Source organism: Scomber japonicus, chromosome 7 (assembly GCF_027409825.1).
Source record: "Scomber japonicus isolate fScoJap1 chromosome 7, fScoJap1.pri, whole genome shotgun sequence".
NCBI lineage: Eukaryota > Metazoa > Chordata > Actinopteri > Scombriformes > Scombridae > Scomber > Scomber japonicus.
Window position 1 is genome coordinate 17917564 of NC_070584.1, and position 19240 is coordinate 17936803.

The 19240-nt window shown below is 39.2% G+C and overlaps 2 protein-coding genes across 2 annotated transcripts; both read right to left on the reverse strand.

Annotated features, from left to right (window-relative positions):
* Positions 1–951: 951 nt before the first annotated feature.
* timm44 (translocase of inner mitochondrial membrane 44 homolog (yeast)) lies at positions 952–9600 on the reverse strand. Its single transcript, XM_053322036.1, has 12 exons — positions 9498–9600; positions 8471–8674; positions 8262–8342; positions 7963–8112; positions 7656–7792; positions 6008–6093; positions 4395–4487; positions 4144–4268; positions 3882–3932; positions 3678–3767; positions 2909–3019; positions 952–1711 (listed from the first exon to the last, which is right to left on the reverse strand). The coding sequence occupies exons 1-12, from the start codon at positions 9582–9584 to the stop codon at positions 1592–1594; spliced, it is 1335 nt and encodes a 444-aa protein (XP_053178011.1). The 5' UTR covers positions 9585–9600; the 3' UTR covers positions 952–1591.
* Positions 9601–10679: 1079 nt separating this feature from the next.
* hnrnpm (heterogeneous nuclear ribonucleoprotein M) lies at positions 10680–18045 on the reverse strand. The gene is made up of 16 exons (XM_053322133.1): positions 17853–18045; positions 16785–16966; positions 15140–15192; positions 14444–14451; positions 14232–14325; positions 13897–14145; positions 13496–13649; positions 13331–13380; positions 13188–13245; positions 12952–13065; positions 12805–12855; positions 12267–12335; positions 12065–12166; positions 11377–11963; positions 11220–11271; positions 10680–11115 (listed from the first exon to the last, which is right to left on the reverse strand). The coding sequence occupies exons 1-16, from the start codon at positions 17945–17947 to the stop codon at positions 10952–10954; spliced, it is 2082 nt and encodes a 693-aa protein (XP_053178108.1). The 5' UTR covers positions 17948–18045; the 3' UTR covers positions 10680–10951.
* Positions 18046–19240: the final 1195 nt, after the last annotated feature.

A 19240-nucleotide genomic window follows, 5' to 3' on the forward strand; every position in this document is an offset into this window, starting at 1 on the left:
TACAAGAATTCCCTGTTGACAAGAATAAAAGGCTCAAAAACATCCAGCTTTGTTTGTAATCTAAATTCTCTGACTTAATATAAACTATTGTCTGCAAAAATAAAAGGTGCATGTTTGCTAACACACAATAAACATGAAAAAAACCTGTACAAAAAATAAGTAGCAATGAGCTGTAATTATCCCTGCATTGTGTATTTAAATTATTTGCCAATGGAAACATTCATTGGAGAGGTCTTTTTTAAAAAGACGTGGAGAATGTGCAGAAGCAACCCCTATCTCCATCATCCTGGACATATTGGTGAGATTTGGTGGAATGGTAACCATTTAGAGGGGGTTTGGGTTGTTGATTGTCATCCGCGTGACTCAGGTGTGTAGGGCAACGACATGGCACGTTGAACATATGTAGTGGTGACTTGTACTACCCTCCACAACACTGACGGTAAAAGCATATGTCATCAGAAAACAGTGTACAGAACAGCTTGATGACAGAATTAGGGTTAGTTTTGATGCCAAGTCTGAAGACTAAAGGCACACCGAGGTTATGTTAAATCTAATTTAAACCAAATTAGGTCTCACATTTTTATGTTTCCAAGCATCCCCCAGATTAAAAGAGCGATCAAAATTGATCGAATAATTTGGTGTGTACCTCTCAACAATCAGGTTTGCTGTGTATTGGCAGCTAAACCTCATTCAAAGCAAATGAGTGCTCTAACTCTGCTCTGGACTTTTCACTGTAAGAAAATCACTCACATAGCATTTTTCCGTAGGGATATAATACAGCAGACACTTAAATCCTAGTTGAGGATTTAATCTAAAAAATTATATAATAATTAGCACCTAGAAGAAATCACATAATAGCCGCAAGATGTGATGGCAAGTTTAACCATTTGCAGGTTAGAGATTAAAAAGAAAAGTCTGATAGAAATATATTTTCTATTAGTGTGAAAAACAGGGGTCATCTTTATTTTTCATAATAAATATAGATTTTCTCACAGTTTGACAATTACATTTGATGATTACCATATAAACAAGGATCAAGGAGAGCATTGATGGGCCACAACACCACCAATCACCAGATAATAGTGCCTCAGAGGGGAGGAGAGAGAGTATGAGGGACTGATGGACAAAGAAAAGAGGCAGAAAATCAGTGATTCAGAAGAAATTGATGCAAAACTACTCTTTCGTTTTCCACATATTTGATTGTTGCTTTTGATAAAAGAGCTGTTAGTCCTGCACCATACAGATTTCACAAACATGAAGTCTTTGCAGAAAGTATGGTAGATGAGAGTTGTTGGTAGTCTACTGCCCCCTAGTGCAAACCAGAGGAAAACCAAAAATAAGTAAAAATTTAGGACCGTGGGGACTGAACCAAAAGCAAGTGTAAAAAAAATAAATAAAAGAATGTGAAGAACCTAGCATTTAGAAAAACTCCTCAATGCTTCTGCAGTGAAGTGAGCTCATGCCACACTTGTCTGTCCCTCATCTCTGTATGCCTTTCACTCCCACTCTTTCTTCCTGGCCAGCTCCAGGGCCCGACGGGTACAGTATGTTCTCTCTCTGGGTGAGTGTGTTTTGTGAGTATCAAAGAGTCTTAGAGGATCTGTTCGGTGCTAGAGGCAGAGATGTCAAGTAGTCTCCAGGCAGCATATGGGTTAAGCTCTTCCTGGTCTCGACACAGAGCCCACACGTACATCATCCTGAGCACTTTTTCCTAGCAGGGAAAACAGAGATTGGTGCACTTATTCATAACTGTTTGATTATTATGTTATACCAGAGTATGAAATAAACATGCAGTCGATTCTACTTCCACTATGTTTCTATTCTATTTTATGTACCTATTATATTACTCTCTTTTTAATTACTATTTTACTGTATGTACTTAGTACTCTCTTGAAGGTGTATATTATACATGGATGCTCTTTTTTGCTTATATTTACGTGGAGCACATTGAATTGCCCCCGAAATATACTGTAAACGTGCTATTCTTAAGCAATGTAAAACATGGAGGAGAAATACACACTTCAAATGGGAGTCTGAGCACACCCAACACAAGCATCTATTTTGTGGCTATGTTAGCCTGATCTAAGCCACGTCAGGTTTTTTTCTGTCCAATTATTTGGACAAATTGTATTTTGATGCTTTGGCAACATTGTTTTTGAAGCTTTCATGCCAAAGAAACAAGCTGAATTGAGAATTGACTTTCTGAGACAGTGAGAATGATTTTTATCAGCCACAGTGACTGGTCACATTAGCTCTGCCCAGTTAATGTCTAAACTAAAGCCAAGAAAACCTTGAAAGGGGGAAATTAAAGCGATGGTTTGGCATAATTTTGACCTAGCGTCATATGCACCATTAGTATTATTATTATTATTACCCCACTAATAATGCCTGAATTGTTATCAAACTCCTACAATAGTACAAATAGGGTCTTTACTCATAAATTGATGCATTGGAAAGTTTGTAAGTACACCAGGAGTCTATAGTCTAACAGTGAAGAACAGTTTCCATTGATCGACTGCCAATACTCTTCACATTGAACACATGGGCAGATGCCAACAGCAAAATTCTGAGTGGACACCTTGACTTAACCAATCACAGATGTCCCTGAGTTGCACTGAGTGGACAATACAGAGTCAACAGTGGCTCTGGTGGCTTACTGACATTCTCCTATATTTGCGTTTATGACAATATGCCATACATAGACATTCTTCATGTCTAAAATAATAATTGCATAGATTTTCTGTGATGAATCAAGCACCAAAGTGAATAACATGGCAAAGTATACATTTCATAGCATTTACATTTGTTGTGCTTCATGATTCTTTGACAATCTGACATAAGAGACATAAGAAAATAAAAAGTGGTTCTCTTGGTGGTGTATGTGTGTCTGTTCATTTGTGTAACTTACAGGATCACCCTCCACCACTTCTCCTTTGGTGTTTCGGATTACCATGACTAACTGAGCCTGGAAGGTAATAATCAGCACGGGACCCTGGTCCATCATCTTCCCCATGGCCAGCTGGAGAAGAGGACATATTACACATCACTGACCCAACAACCTTGATTTTTAAATAGCATTCAAATATAACAGAACCTTATCATGGCTTTGATATGACATTTGACAATGCTGACATTAGCATGCCTTGGTTGAACAGAATCTTTTGATTTGACTTATGTCAATAAATTTGGTTTGTGAAAATTATTGCAACCAGTTAGTGTAATTTAGATTACTAGTGCAGTGCCCGTGCAAAATCTGTCTGAAGTGTATTTCACATTTTCACATTTTAACTGCCAAAGCTCTGCTGCATTATACCCTCTCTAACTGGTCCTGCGCTGTGCTCAGCGTGCTGTGTGAGAGGGGGAGTGGCCAGCGGCTAGAGCGGCAACAGCAAATGTGTGCTTCTTTTACAGATATATTTATCTATATCTTTTACATTTCTTATCCCAACAACGTCAAACTAAGCTCTGCACTTACTCGTGAATCAGATGAGCGGTTCGTGAGATATGCGAATAACAGACAGACGTTCCTGTCATTTATAGATAGATAAGCTATTGGTAGGAGGCTAAAAACTAACTTACCCACATACCTGTATTTAACTGTAAACTAGTTTTAACAAGAGTGGTAATATGGAAAGCTTAAATATTAATCTTATGTAGTGTAGTACAAAGTAACTTACATCAATATTGTCAATATCCAGGATCTTAGAGTGGAACTGAAGTCCCATGGCCTTGGCTTGCTGAATTGGGTGTGCCAGCTGGCTGTATGTCTACACACCCGATATGGAGAAAAAGAAGATAAGATAACATTATGACCCAACATTTCGTGACAGACATCAATCAAGATACTACAGTGCTATTTGAGCAGTCTCAAAAGATCATACCGCTTCATAACACCAGTCCTTTAGTACTTCCAACTCCCCTCTGATCATTGCCTGCATCAATACAGAACAAACACCAACTCAGAAAAATGTCTTAGTCATACTTATAAGGTTAAATCTAAGACATTTGTTTTTAATTTCATCAGTACCACAAAAAAAATAAAACTTTTCTACATAGGAACATACTCTGGCTTCAGTCTAAACTTGGTCTGTGTGTGCAATTCTCTCTAAAATGGATACCAGAGTTGTCTGCATTCAAACATACCTCCAGAATATTGGGGATGATATCTCGTTCACACTGCTTGAGGAAAGAGTCTTTGTCAAAGGATGGGTCCACCTTCAAAATCTCTGTTAGTACCTCGGACATCTCAGTCTTAGAAAACAGCCCACCTAAACACATGTGGACAGGAAACATATATATAAAGAAAAGCTCACAGTAACAACAGGGTTCTTCTCTGTTGTAGCTTCACCTTTCAGTAAGAGCAATACAGACAATAAGACCCTGCGCTCTCTCACCTATGAGGTCAGTCATCTTGTCAGTGACAGCGCGAGATGCTCTGATGAAAGCGTTGTCACTCTCATCGTACTTCATCTTCATTTCAAAGAACCCTGCAATGAACATAAGAATTAGAGGAAATAATTCCCATCCAGCCTGCTGGTTAACCAATGTGAAAAGCCTAAAAACTAAGGCTCAGCAAAAAGCTGCTGTGCATTGCTGCTGGATGATTGATGAAACAGTATACTGTATATTTCAGATACATGGTCTTATAAAAGAAATGTTAACTCACATTTCTTCAGTCCACTCATACAAAAACACTAGCACATACAAACTTGTTCCTGTGATACTAATAGAATAGCTAATGTTTAATTAAAAATAATAACCAATGTTTGGTCCTCTTGTACGGAAGCGTATTGCTGCCACATCAGACAGATCAGTATCACGTTATAACGTGATAGTTTCTTGTTATAATGTAAAACTTTTCATATAATAACGTGATAGTTTCTTGTTATAACATAAAACTTTTCACGTTATAACGTCATAATTTACATTGTTATAACATGAAATGTTATAACGTTATAATGTGATAAATTGGTCTCAGGCGGAGGTGGACCCTGGTTAATCAGGTTGTGAACTGGCACTTGGCCTTTTGCAGTGAACCGGAAAACACGGATACACCGCTGTTGAGATTTGTCTGTTTCAACCCAAGCATAAAGTAGAACTTGATCAAATCCTGTAAATGAGCCATATTCCTCAATTAATCCGTTCTCCACACAGCGTTTCCTCATTCCCACAACGTGAAACATTTATGTTATCACGTTGTAACGTGAGAGGTTTTATGTTATAACAAGAAACTATCACGTTATAACATGATACTGATCTGTTTTTTTTTCTGGCGTGGCAGCAATACGCTGCCGTACTCTTGAGTAACTCATATATTATGTGTAGAGTAAATGCCGATTCTGCCACAATTATCCTCAAACTCTGCACAGCTGACTTTGCACATTGTGGTAACAATAAAGTCTGTTTTTTTTACCTGTTCAAACATTATTAATCATTAACATAATTTCCCTAGATAATGGGCACAATATCAACAAAATCAGCACAGAAATGTACATTTCTATGGGCTCGATTTTACATGCTCTTCAACCCAACAGCTTTAACTGCTATAACGCAGCTACAATTTTTAACCAATGCTCACTTGCAGAGCCTCCAGCTTCGAAGTGTTCTCCACAAATACATCTTAGCAGTATAGTCACATGGACAAAATTGCTTTATTTATCTCCCCACATCTGTGTAAAGCCTTCATCAATACCATCATCCCAGGACATGCTAATTTATTAAGCCCACCATGTAGTTTACCTTATTCCCCACTCAGCAAATAAATTGGGGGTTTCCCCTGTCTATTTATGACTTTTTCCCTTCTCAACACAAAATTGCTAATTTAAAGATTTTGTTTTAACTAATTAACTTGGACTACATTGTTTATATACTCTGAAAAACGGCTGGTTTTCTAAGTGTATGGATTGCTGCAGTGACAAAATAAACATGTATCTATGAATGAAACTTTAAATGATAATAGCCATGAACGCAGAGACAGATGGAAAGACAAAGGTTCATTGGTCCTTACTGTTGAAGACCACATTGTTGTCTTTGAAGTCCTTCCACTGCTGATACCATTTTGAGTCTTTGTGGAGCACCACACCCATAGCTTCCCTGAGGAAGACACAGTACAGCTTCATACAGCAGGTTGAAGGAAGCAAGGTATCACTGTTGACATGCTAAACTCAAGCTGACCATCATGTTTAATCATATAAATCCAGTAGGGCTGCAACTAACGATTATTTTGATAATCGATGAATTGGTCGATTATTCTTTCGATTAATCGATGAATCGGTTAAAAAATATTTTTTAAATTGTTAAAGTAATATTAAATTATAAATAATAATTTAAACAAAACAACTAAATGTTAATGTCTGATAGCTTTAAGAAAATAATACACATGTATGCTACACAAAAAGAGGTATTTTCTGTTCAATCGACCTGAGATGGAACAATAAATAAAACATAAATAATAAAGAAAAATTAAAATTATAAAACTGTTAACAGGATTTGTTTCAACATTCAGTGGCGGTTCAGTTATATTATTTATAATAATAAAAAACTTATGTCACACAAATAGAGCACACTTATAAATCAATATTACCCTCCAGCAGTGTCAACCAAGAATACAGTCTAAACCAGTTCAGACCAGTGTACAGACTGGTTTTATATTATTCTTAATGATTTCACACACAACCCAGAAAAAAATACAACAATGTGTCTGTGAAACTATATATTTACAGTATAAATTGTGGTTTATTTTTGTAGTTACCAGTTTTACTTTTTCCATCATTAGGCTACCATACAAACTATGTGCGCTAGATTTCCTGCCACTCTCCTGATCTCCTACTGCTGAATGTGAGATCTGAGCAGGCAGAAGCTGATAGTTCACTGACTATAATGAGGGAGCACACTGCAACAAAATTAATGATCCACACAGTGACATTATATCAGTGATACACACATTTTCTAGTTTTATGTAGTGTGAACTGCTCCTACACTTTAGAAGATTTTGGGCGGACCGTTTTCTCTGCTTCTGCCGATACTGGCTCTGCTCAGCTGCGTCTGAAATGCTCCGCGACTTGGCGAGTAACACTGCGTCCTGACATACAGCATGCGAGCAAACTGGCAACGAAATCTTGCGTCATCGCTGGACAGGGCGATGGCGCTCGCAGCATGTCAGGAAAGGCTGATTGAAAACTCATGCATTTTAATCACTTTTTCTCGCTCGCGTCACTGTATGTCAGGATGCGGTATAATGTAGTAATCATGCGACACAATGAATCGATAATAAAATTTGTTGCCAACACTTTTAATAATCGATTCGTTGTTGCAGCCCTAAAATCCAGAAAGTAAAACATGACTGTATTACAGACAGACTTTCTCCTATTCCCAAACATAGTATGATCAGTCAGCAACACTGTGCTTATCTCTACAAACTGTGATGTGTTGGGTGGGAGACAACAACACATTTCCTGGTTCCTGGGCCAGAAATGAGTCTGTCTCAGGTTACCTGACCACTGCTTTAACAGTTTTTCAGCTTAGATTTTTATTTACTGTATGTTTTTGTTGTATTGATTAGACTGCATGAGGCAAAATGAGAGGCACTATCTATCTCTGAACCTGAGAAGTGAGCCTCTCTCAGTATCAGGGTAAAGCAGAAGGCACTCACGTACTCATTGGCTTCGAAGACTTTGTTGTCATCCGCTCCCCCTTTGGAGGAGAACTCACTCCTCTTCCTTAGTCTGGCCGGAGGTCTGTATGGTCCAGTGTGGCCCAGGTCATCTATCTCTTTCTTTACACTCTCCATGCCCTAAAAACAGACCAATGGGTAAGAGATAGGAAATCAACAAATAAATTCCAACATTCAGGTATATCACTTTCAGAACCCCTTACTTTGTTTAGGAGAAACAACAGACTGTAGGTTCAATTTTTGAATTCAGAAATGTGTTTCAAAACATAGTAAGTGCAGTGACTCCATACCTGTGATATTGCTTTGAATGCACCAGTCTTCCCAAACTTCTCTCCACTCTTTGAGACGCTCTCTGCTGAGGTTTTAGCTGTTCTGGCTGCCTCCTCCATTCCCTCCTTGATTTTCTTACCAAAATCTGTACGACTTACCTCCTCTATACCCTGTTCTCACACACACACACACACACACGCACACACACACACACACACACACACACACACACACACGCACAAAATCAATTTAACAGCGTATCTATGATAAGATAATCAAAAGAAAGGCTACACCTGAGTGAGGGACCAATCACAATTACCTCTTTGACTGTCTCTGAGAGGTTCCCTAACTTCTTCTTGAGAACCTCTGAGGTCTTCACTGTTTCAGACTCAATTGTTTTCTTGGAAAGAGAAAGAAGGGTTTATAGTGTAAAAAACACATCACAACTGATTATCTTTTCTTTTTTTTTTTTTTTTTTTTTAAAAACACTGATAGTCACAAATCCTGTGTGTGTGGCCAAATACTAACATATTTCCTTCGAGCTTGTTTCAATGCTTCTGACTCCTCAAGTTTTTTGGCCTCCTCCCGGAACTTCTTGATGTTGTCTTTCATTTCCTTGTTCTTGTTTAGCTCCGTCTTCAGATTGTCCAGAAACTCCCCCAAGAAACCTTTTCTGCCACCGCCTCTCTCCCCTGATGAATACCTCACCTGTAGAAGGGATGCCTGAGGCACCTTGTTGGTATGAAACACAAACACCATATAAGGTAGATGTAAAGCATTGAAGCATGTTGGGAGCTGTTCAATTAAACTTAAAATGTATGTGTATATAGTAAATATTGGAGGTGGACTTGCAAAACCAACAATTTAGGCGAGAAACAAAGACAGAAAGAAAGCGAGGGAGTTTAGAATGACAGATTTCATTCAATGAGGTGATGTTTTAGCAATCATGTTCCTTTTCCAGAGCTCAATAGAAATGTCAGCTCCAGGATTTAAGTCGCATGTTGTGTCATTATAAAGTGCTCCAGCATTTTTTTGATGCAAATTATTCTGTCTAAAGTTTAATGTTAGCTCATTTTTCTAGCTTATAATAATACTATCCAAAACCAAATAGGAAGTCTCTTTTTTTCAAAGCAAATGAAAGTAGAGCTGCAACAGTTAGTTGATTAATCGATTAGTAGCCAACAATTAAATTAATCATATTATTTTCGATATTTTCTGATTTGTTTTCTGGTTATTTTCTGGTATTGTCATCTATGACATCAGACCGACTATCTTTGAGCGCATCATCTTGGCCTTCGGGAAAAGGTGATTGACATTTTTTGAGCAACTGATTGAGACAATAACTGACAGATTAATCAGTAATAAACATAATTGTTAGTTGAAGAGCTAAATGAAAGTGAGTTTAGTTGTGGTTGAGAGCAAAACCTAACTTAAAATGAGGAAACTTCTCCACAGAGGACAGCTGATATTGACACCTAGCTTCTAAAGTACAGGTTTGGATTATCCAGAGAGAGGGAGACATGGCACTAACAGAGTTTATGTCAAATGTTCATACCTGTGAAGAGCTTGTAAGGAACCCCCATATCCTGAAGACATTTGGTCTGTTGTGCAGCAGCATGTAGGAAGAAGGCAACGCCACCATGCCTCTTCTTATACATTTCTGGACATAGGCAGACAAACTCAGCCTCAAAATTCAACAGACACCAAGGTAGTATACTAGAAACAACTGAACAGTTAACAGCTGGGCATTTCACTGCAATATAGCTGCTTTAAGGTGACGTATTGTTGCAATAAGAATGACATGTCATGGTGTTGGAAGACCATAAGTAAGTGGTTGCATTAAGATCTAAAGTCACACGTTGTTCAATGTAATGCATGCTATAAAAAAGCCAAACGTGTAGCTAACGGAGTTGTCATTTTACTTGGGAAAAGATTTCGCCCTGCGCTGCATGGTCCAAACACCGGCTCCATATCTTATTTAAACAGCTAGCTTTAACTTAGCTAGCCAAAGCAACGTAAGCAGCATGGTCAAAAAGACGTCCTGCATTCCTCGTTAAGAGTTAACCAGGCAGTTCAAAAAAACTTTTTAAATTCACCCCGTTACTATTCAGAGGTGTCTAAATGTTGATATTAACACAAAACGTCCCGAGAACTAACCTGGTAACACTGACACAACGGGGTAGCCATCTTGAATGTAGTGCCTGTGACCTTCTTCCGGTGGTGACCTTCCGTGTACATGAGGCACGGTGCCGCGCGCCCAGTGTGATCATCACAAAGCAGCAGCGTAGTTTACACATTTCTCATATTGCTCTAAATGTGCCTCCAAATATTGGTATCTCACTAAAAATTTCGCGACACATATTAGCTTTAAGTGCTTAAATCAAGGCATATGTATTTTTAACTTACTTTAATATTTAATTTACTTTAATCGTAAACTATGTGACAGGAAGCAGGTCATCAGATTTAATTCTGTTAAGACTCAAGAGTTAAACGGAAAAACAACAAAACTATACGCAGCTAAAAATCAAATGGAATAAACTTACATTATAGCTTAAACTCCTTGAAGCAATGACATTTTGAGCAGGCAATGAAGTTGTTAGAAAATACTGGCGATTCAGAACTAAGCCTATGGATTTTATTGTTGTTTGTAAGTGTATGTGATAACTCGCCATCATTCACTGTCTAATCAACTATATTGATATGCAGTGCAGTAACAAAAACAGGCAAAATATATCAGTTAGAGGTTTATTTATCAAAACCTTATAGAACAAAGGCAATGACAGGTGAAGCATGACAAAGAATTTAAAATTTGGTCTCCAAAAAAAAAAAAAAAAAAAGTAAAATTAAAGTAAGTAAAAACTAAAAACAATTCCACTGTTACAAATAACTAAAACAGTTTCACCATTACAAATATCTAACAAACCGTGTGAAGAGAATATGAATATGTTGAAGGGCAATTTAGATCAGGGACTAAATCAAATATCAAATATCAAATGCGACAGACATAACTTATGCATTCCTATCAATCCTAACATCAATCTCTCTTCCATTCAGCCGATAGCCATTCATGGTCCGGCAGGCACGCTCAGCGGTTTCAGGGTTGTCAAAGCGAACTACACCACAGCCTTTGGACTTGCCGTTCTCCATCTTAATATCAGCATACTGAACCATGCCTAAGGAACATCATGAGAAAGAAACATTAGAAAAGTAATCTTTAAAAAAACATGAAACAGCCATCACCCATTTCTTATTTATATTTAGAGACCATTAGCCTTACCGCAAGTATTGAAAGTATCCTTCAGCATCTTCCAGGTGAAGTCAAAGGGCAGCTGTAAGACAGAAATCCATCCATTTAAAATGTATTGAAATCATGCATTTGTTTGATACGGATACAAACAAATTAAGCCCAACTACATTGCATATGAAACACTTACATTTCTGACAAAAATTTGGCATCCCTTCCTGACATTGCCTCCTCCAGTTCCAGGCCCTCCAGCTCCAGTTCCTCCAAAGGAATTGCCACCAAATCCACGATCCAAGTCTGCAGAACGATCAAACTGACCAACACCTCCAGATCCCATCCGGTCCATTCCAGAGCTCATGCGGTCGAGGCCACCAGAAGGGAAGCGGTCGAGCCCTCCGGCGGAGCCCATGCGGTCAAAGCTGCTGGCCATTCTGTCAAGCCCACTGTTGCCCATGCGATCCATACCCATTGGGGAGCTAAAGTCCAGACCAGCACCCATGCGGTCCAAACCAGACTGGCCCAAGCGGTCAAACCCAGCAGGGCCTAGGCGGTCCATGCTGGAACTCATACGTTCCAGGCTTGGTCCAAGCCTGTCCATACTGGGTCCCAGCCGGTCCATCCCTGAGCCCATTCGGTCAAACCCAGAACCCAGTCTGTCCAGATCAGACACACGGTCCATTCTGTCCATCCCCATCCGATCCATCCCTGCCATGCGATCCATACTTGCTCCCAGGCGGTCCATTCCGGAACTCATGCGGTCCATACCCAGAGAGTTTCCTATTAAGAAGAAAAAAAAAAAAAAAAAAAAAGAAAAAAGTCACATCAACAGTTGGTGAGATGTGATGCTCATTACACCTCAAAATCCTGAGAATACTAACCCATTCCTCTTTCAAATGAGTCTCCAAAATTATTGCGAGACATGCCCATTTCATTTCGACCAAACTCCCTGTCAAAAGCACCACCAATCCCACGGTCCATCTCTGACAATGCAAGAGATGAAACCATTAGAAACATCCAGCAAATCGTGAGTGCTCCACGCTTGCTTTGGAATGCTTAACAGGTCTTAAAATGTCACCTTACCATTCATTCTGCCCATCCCTGAAGAACCATAACGTTCCATGTTGTTCATTCCTCCAAAGTTCTCCATTCCTAGAACAAAAAGGAGATGTATGTGAACACGTGGAAATCTGATCCTTTAACAAATATCAAAGAATGCTGTTTCTTTCAGTTAATCTCAGTCATAATCTATGTTTCTGACAACTCAAATGGAATGGATACACTATCATCTGACTTTGTTTAAAAAAAATGAATACTATGATCATATTTGATCAAGATCAAACTGATAACGGTGCTTGGAAATGCCATAGTGCTTAAAAAAAAAGAAAAAAAAAAAGTACAAATTCCACTGTTCTGTACTTTTGCAATGTTAGGTTGCTGGTCATGGAAGTCCCTACAAATTTTTCCCAATAAAATCTTTTTAAATGCATTTTCCTCATGAATCAGTGTTCAATACAATTAATCAAATAACTGTTTTGAGTACAAGTGTGTGAGTGCAGTGTTGGGGCATATAGTACACATACTGTATAACCACAATCACTTGATAAATTATGTTAAATACCTCCTCCCATACGGCCTCCCATGTTGCCACCGAAGCCCATTCCATCCATTCCTATGAATGAGAAGAGAAGTTAGTCACTGATTTCATTTGCATCTTTTGTTAAGGGAGGAGGGAGAAATAAAACAAAAAAGTACTGGTGCTAGTTACCTCCGGGGCCCATGTTGCCCATTCCACCACCTGCAGCCCCACCCCTGTTAAGTTGTGCAGCATCAATGGGCTGGCCACCAGGCCCCAATCCCAAACCAACACCACTCAGGCCACCTGGGCAGAGAAAAGGGGTACAATATTAAAATGTTGTCCAGAGGACTTGTGTCCATAGAGATAACTAACTATTTTTATTTTAGTGTATTTGTGTTTTTATATGGATGACAGTTTACACTTACGGGGAAGAGCAGCTGCTCTGTCTGGTGGTCCAAAATCCTTGGGCAAGGACTTCTCATCCTGAAAAGGGCACATGGAAGTATTCAGACTCTGCCCAAAACCATAAAATCTTATACTCTGAGGGGACGAGTTTTAAACAACTTACCAGTTTGACATGCATGACCCTGTTGAACAACAGCTGCCCATTGAACATGGCTGTGAAACTGTTAAGGAAAGTATACCAAGTATCTTGGAAAAACACAATTATACTGAATCAACTTTCTATGCATGAAAGTATTCCAAACCAACATTTTTTTTCCCAGAAGGATACAGACAGCTTGGACAGCTTCAAGGGGCATATCGAATGTTACTGTTCCCATGCCTCTGCTCTTTCCATCCTTGTCCTCAAGAATGTCAGCCCTAACCACCATGCCTGCCATGCCGAACACTTCTTTGAGCTTCTTCCAGCCAACTTTGTAGTCAAGCTACAGACAAGAAAACAATGTCAGTTACTTCATGCACAAGCAACACCACAAAAGACAATATATCAATTTAACTTGTTGATTTAAAAATGCAAAGTGATTCAGTTATTTTTATGAAATAACTGGATGAAGTGGAAATGCCACTGATCATCTGGTTACAGTTTCTTGTGCATTTGCAGCTCTTTCAGGCAATAAATCCTTTTATAAAATCTAAAGACAATCGGTGGAAAAAAATATCATTAAGTCTCACATTAGCAACAAAGACAGTGCTGCCAATCCTGCCAGCCTGCAGACCATGGATGATCTCATTGGGGATGTTGGGGTTGCTCATCAGACTAGGAGGGATATTGACAATGGGGCCATTTGGTCCAGGGCCCATCCTATCCATGTTCATACGATCCATTCCACCCATACCTCCCATTCCTCCATGCCCCCCTGGAGGGCCTCCGCCCCCTTGCCCTTTGTTGATTTCCCTCTGAGCAATGACACCATCAGGGTCCTATTTACAAAAGGAGAGAAACTTCGATAAGGCACAACTTACATTTTGGTGTGATGGACAAAATTTGTCATTTTGTTAAGGATTACCTCTTTAACTTTCAGGGGTCGTCCATTGAGATTGTGCTTGTTGACCTTCTCCACTGCTTTCTTCATTAGCTCTTCAGTCCTAAACTCAACAACACTGACAGAACATAACCAGTGAAAACAACGAAAACTACACCCAGATTTTTGATAACACATTTTGGCAAGCACTGGCAAACTATTTGGACAGATAAATGTTTTTTTGTTTTTTTACTTACGCACAACCCTTTGTTGATTGAAGACAACAGAACAGGCCAGACCAATAGGAGTGAAAAATAATTTAAATTAGTAAAAGCCATGGTTATAGTCAGATTTTATTAGTGAAAAAAATAAGTATAAACACAAATTAGAATTTCATGCAGTCAAAAAGTTCATCACAAGCCTACAAGCCTTGGCCACAACTTCCCGATAAAATTACAATATTAACATCTCACATCACTAAACACAAAGCAATGTGCTGAATTTTAATATTTTCCAAATATCCAAAGTGCACAAAATCCACAGTGAAATAGGATTAGATAAAAAGGAGGTAACTATTCCAGTAAAAACGTCCTGCGCAGTGTTATATTTAACAACCATCTAACAGTCCTGTAACAACCTCTTGCAGGCTACACCCCTTTAGTTCAGGAGCAAATCCAGCAACCAAAAGGGACATTGTCAACTACTGCAATCCAACAGGATTGGCTACACAGAAAGCTGAAATCCTGTTATGAGAGCATCAACCCCTGAATGACTTGAAGTCAGTGCCACAGGCGACACCAAATAGATCACGCCTCCAGCATGTCACCATCTCACACACTCCATCAGGTTTCTGAATCTGAACAATTCCCAACAATGAAAAAATGAAACCAAAGCTGACAAACACAGGTTTGTCTAGGATTATTCATGTTTTATTTGTATGTATTTGCACTTACCCTCGATTTGCCTTCTGCGTCCATTAAGTGTTCCACGTACGTTACCTCACCCACTACAAATCAGATTCCAGAGACGACACACACCAAGGGGAGAGAAGCCGAGAGAACAATGGGGGTTTAGAGCAGAAACAAGTAGGGCAGCCGGTGACAGTGAGCTCAGACTGCCAGTCCTGAGCCTTCCCCCAGCACCTCAGCAGCAGCACAATATGGTACAGGTCTACAAAAAGCAAGCTTGTCTCTTTTTTAAAAAAAATAACGACTTCTTACCCTGTCCTTGTTGGGATTCTCCCGAAGCACCAAAAGCAATAGACTGAGGACAACAACTGTTTAAATGGCCATCTGCCTTTCCATTTGGAAATAATGCACTAAAAACCACCTTCTACTTGAAGATATTTGACCAAATGATTTCAAGTCGGCAAAGCCCATTCAATGCCTCAGCCCGTTTCATTGCAAACCTGTACATACTTTGCCATGTTAAACCTCAGGATAATGCATCAATCCATTCGCCCATCAGCTGAGCCTAAGAGGAAACTAGTCCATAGCCTTAACTACGGTTAAGTTGTTAGGGGACAAACTTCTCTATCTACAAAAACTTTCTTATAGTGGACCCATTTGAGACACACAATGTCAAAATTTTGATTCAGCGTCGACCACTTCCACGCATTCTTTCCGGATCACGTGTCTGTTCAACGAATGGACATCAGTGACCAAACCTCTAGAGACAAGGACAGTGCATAAGAAGTTGCTTCATTTTGTAGACCTGTACCCCAAAGAAATCCCAACACATATCTGTTTGGCACAAAGTGGAGATCTGCTGAGAAAACTTTTGCTTGTCAAGGTCACACCTAAAAAAGAAAATGCAATTTAACTCCACAGACAGTTGTCATAAAACGAGTACCAGGCATTCCTTCTGAAAAGAAGATTGTGCCCTTCTTAACACATGCTTTACTTTAAAAGCAAATACCAATTTTATGCTTTGATTCTGATACACCTAAGAGCTTTTCAAAACCCCATGACTAAACAACAATTTTCACAGTAGCAGCATTAAAGTCCATATTGTACATGGGAGAGTGAACTTAAGGCTAACCCCTGCTGAAAATCAAAGTTGCTGCATCAAATTACTTATCACTTCTTGTCCACTTGTTTTGATAATGAAAATGGTTAAGGTTTTACCATTACTTGTATATTTTGCAGCAGAGCAAGATGTTCCTAGTTTTGGGCAATATCATGTCACTACAGCAGCGTACTGTATATTCTTTCATGTGTTTCTTGGGGTGGAAAACACCTCATTTTGCCGCTCATGATGCCAAGCCATTGGATTTTTCACATTTGCGAACACCCACTTCACAAAAACCACAAAAGATTTTGGTAATCTCATATATAGTGTCTAACATCCAGGTTCACAGGACTTATGCAAACCTGCAGCAACTCGTTAGTTAACCAGACGAATAAGAGGGCCATCTTCCAAACCTTTACTTCCATGTATCTCCCATACAAGATCTCAAGCAACATTGTGCACAATAAGTCCCTGAACAATTTCCCAAAAGCCCTTGAAAGTTGCAAGGGTCAAACAAAATGACCCTAAATGCTGCATCTTTGTCATGTCCAAAGCTGACTGTGCCAATCTGTCATCTAAACACCTTACCTTTTTCTTTCATCAAGTCTTTGAGGGCTTGCCATTTCACATCATATGGGATGTTGCTGACAAAGACACGGTATCTTTTGTTCACGTTGCCATAAGGTTCATAGCGCCCCCCTCCACCTCTCTTCTGGGGCCTCTCCTTTCTGCTGGAGGCAGACTCATGCTTGGCTTTCCCATTCACCTCCCTGTGTAAAAAAGATGAATTAACAATTCACAATTTATTTTTCCCAAGGGGGAATTCGTCCAAATAGGATTTAATCATGTAATCAGCCCTTGTGAAAACCTGAGTGTGTTCTAAAATGCCGGTACTTATTAAAAACATGAATTTTCTCTAACTGCTACTACACATCATAACTTAATTCACATTAAAACATAACAGGCTGCGCGGTCTTGAACCGTGTCTACCTATTTAAGAAAGGCCTGAATGAGGCCACTGCTGCAACTTAGTACTGGTGGAAGCGTGATCATGCTAGAAACCTCTTGTATTTTACAGTGAGAACCATAAGCTAGCATTTTTACCAAAAGCATAACGATATTACTTCAAACACGGCTAAAAGTGGTGGAAATGTAATGACGAACTCCCCGCCTGCAACAGTGTGCAGACGAGACGATTGCACTAAAGCCGCATGGTTAGGCCGCTCCCCTAACATAGTGGGCCTCACGGTAAAGCGTCACTTATTGGTTGCTTAAATTTAGTTTACTACCAATAATAAGTTTGCAAACGAACAGAAAACATGGGCTGGCTTATTATTTACCAATAATAGACCGCTACTTGAACCGATAACGTTAAGTTGCTTTGTTACGTAAAGTGACTGGGATTAACCTGGGTCTATCCAGTAAGTAGTCGGACCCCAAGTCACACGCCACATAACAGTCCGGTAACGTATTTTCCCGCGTTTACAATGCAATCTATAACATATTGCAGCCATTAATAAATGCTTTATTAGTATAATTTAAGTATTGGACGAATTCCATCTGGTGCGGCAGCCCCATTAAACAGGGTCATCACGGATAACAAGCTAACTAGCGCTAGCAGGTAAGCTAACAAAGGGAGGAGGATGAATGACTTACTGCTGCTGCTGTTGTTGTTGTTGTTGCTGCTGCTGCGGCGGTGGCGGCTGTGTGCTTGCTTTTTCGGTGGTGTTTTCGACCTGCTCGTTGGACATCTTCTAAACACGGTAGTTATATTGCCGACAATAAACAGTACCTTGTACCAACAAATTACTGCTGACTTGATGACTGTACCAGGAGCAGACGAAAATGGCGGCGGAATAGTCTGAGCCAGGCGGATGTGATCAGCAGCTTTTAAAGCAGGCAGAGAGAGTTCTACATCCGGTGTTTACCTTCAACAATAAAGGTAATAGCGGTACTAAAAAAGTGAGTTTGGGAAACAACAGTGCCCTGAATGCAGATTTTCAAATAAACAAAATCCCTTCCTAAGAGAACCTGGTGGAAATATTGTTTTTTTTTGTATTATTAATATTTGATTCAGTCCGTTTAAAGAAACTTCATCTTATCTTTTGGATATCCAACAAGTTAATAGATAACATTTTGATATCCAAAACTCAAGACTGATTTGACCAAAAACAAAAATCAAAACCCTCCCGTTGTCCTTTTAAATTAAAAATAAAAGTAATATCAGAAATATGGATTTATTTTGTATAATAGCCTGATAATTACATGGATGGTTCCATACTACATTAGCAAGTATAATCATCACTTTCATTGAATTGGGTGATATTGTACTTCATGCTTTATTCAGTCAAACCAGACAACAGGTGTAATTAAGTGCTGCTGTTAAAATATTTTAAAAGGTACTCTGACAGCAAAACAGCAACAAGCTTGTTGTTTTGTGTCAAGGCAAGTATTGTTCCATGTTGAAGATTTCCAAGTTTTGGATCATTGGCAGTTGTTCCAACAAACAGCAGTGGAGGACAAGTCTATCCATGCCACTCAGACATGTTCTCATTCCAAGTAGTGGCAAGTTCACAGTACTAAGCAGACTAGTTCTGGTTTGCTCTGGTGTATCTCAAGGCATTTTTCACATTTCACTAATATGTCATTTCTTTTTAGTTTCATCATACTGTCAGTTCTAATAATCTCACAGTGTACAACTCAAGTTATTGAGGTTGAGCATCATAATCCTTGCCATACCACATCATCTCAGATGCTGCATGGATATTATTTGTCACTATATTCTATTCAGTTACAACCTGCCTTCAGCTCTCAACGTTACATTGACTGCACTGAAGGAGAATCATGTAGTAGAAGGTTTTACCAAAAATATTACCTCGTTTTGTACTTGTTTATGTTATACTGTAAGCCATACACTTTCTGAAAAAAACCCAACTACCCTCAGATCATATTTAATCAATTAATCTTAATCATATTAAAGAAAGGCCATGTTTGTTTTGTGTCATGTATCCATATCTATATCACTCTGTCATTTCTCCCAGAGA

Coding starts and splice junctions, on each gene's coding strand:
- timm44 (XM_053322036.1), bottom strand. CDS start 9,584: ATGGTGGCGTTGCCTTCTTCCTACATGCTGCTGCACAACAGACCAAAT. Junction 7,793..7,962: donor CATTCAAAGCAATATCACAG/GTATGGAGTCAC, acceptor GTCTGTTTTTAG/GGCATGGAGAGTGTAAAGAA. Junction 1,712..2,908: donor AAGTGGTGGAGGGTGATCCT/GTAAGTTACACA, acceptor TTTCCCTGCTAG/GAAAAAGTGCTCAGGATGAT.
- hnrnpm (XM_053322133.1), bottom strand. CDS start 17,947: ATGTCCAACGAGCAGGTCGAAAACACCACCGAAAAAGCAAGCACACAG. Junction 16,967..17,852: donor CAACAACAACAGCAGCAGCA/GTAAGTCATTCA, acceptor TTTTTTACACAG/GGAGGTGAATGGGAAAGCCA. Junction 12,336..12,804: donor GGGAGGCCGTATGGGAGGAG/GTATTTAACATA, acceptor TTTTTGTTCTAG/GAATGGAGAACTTTGGAGGA.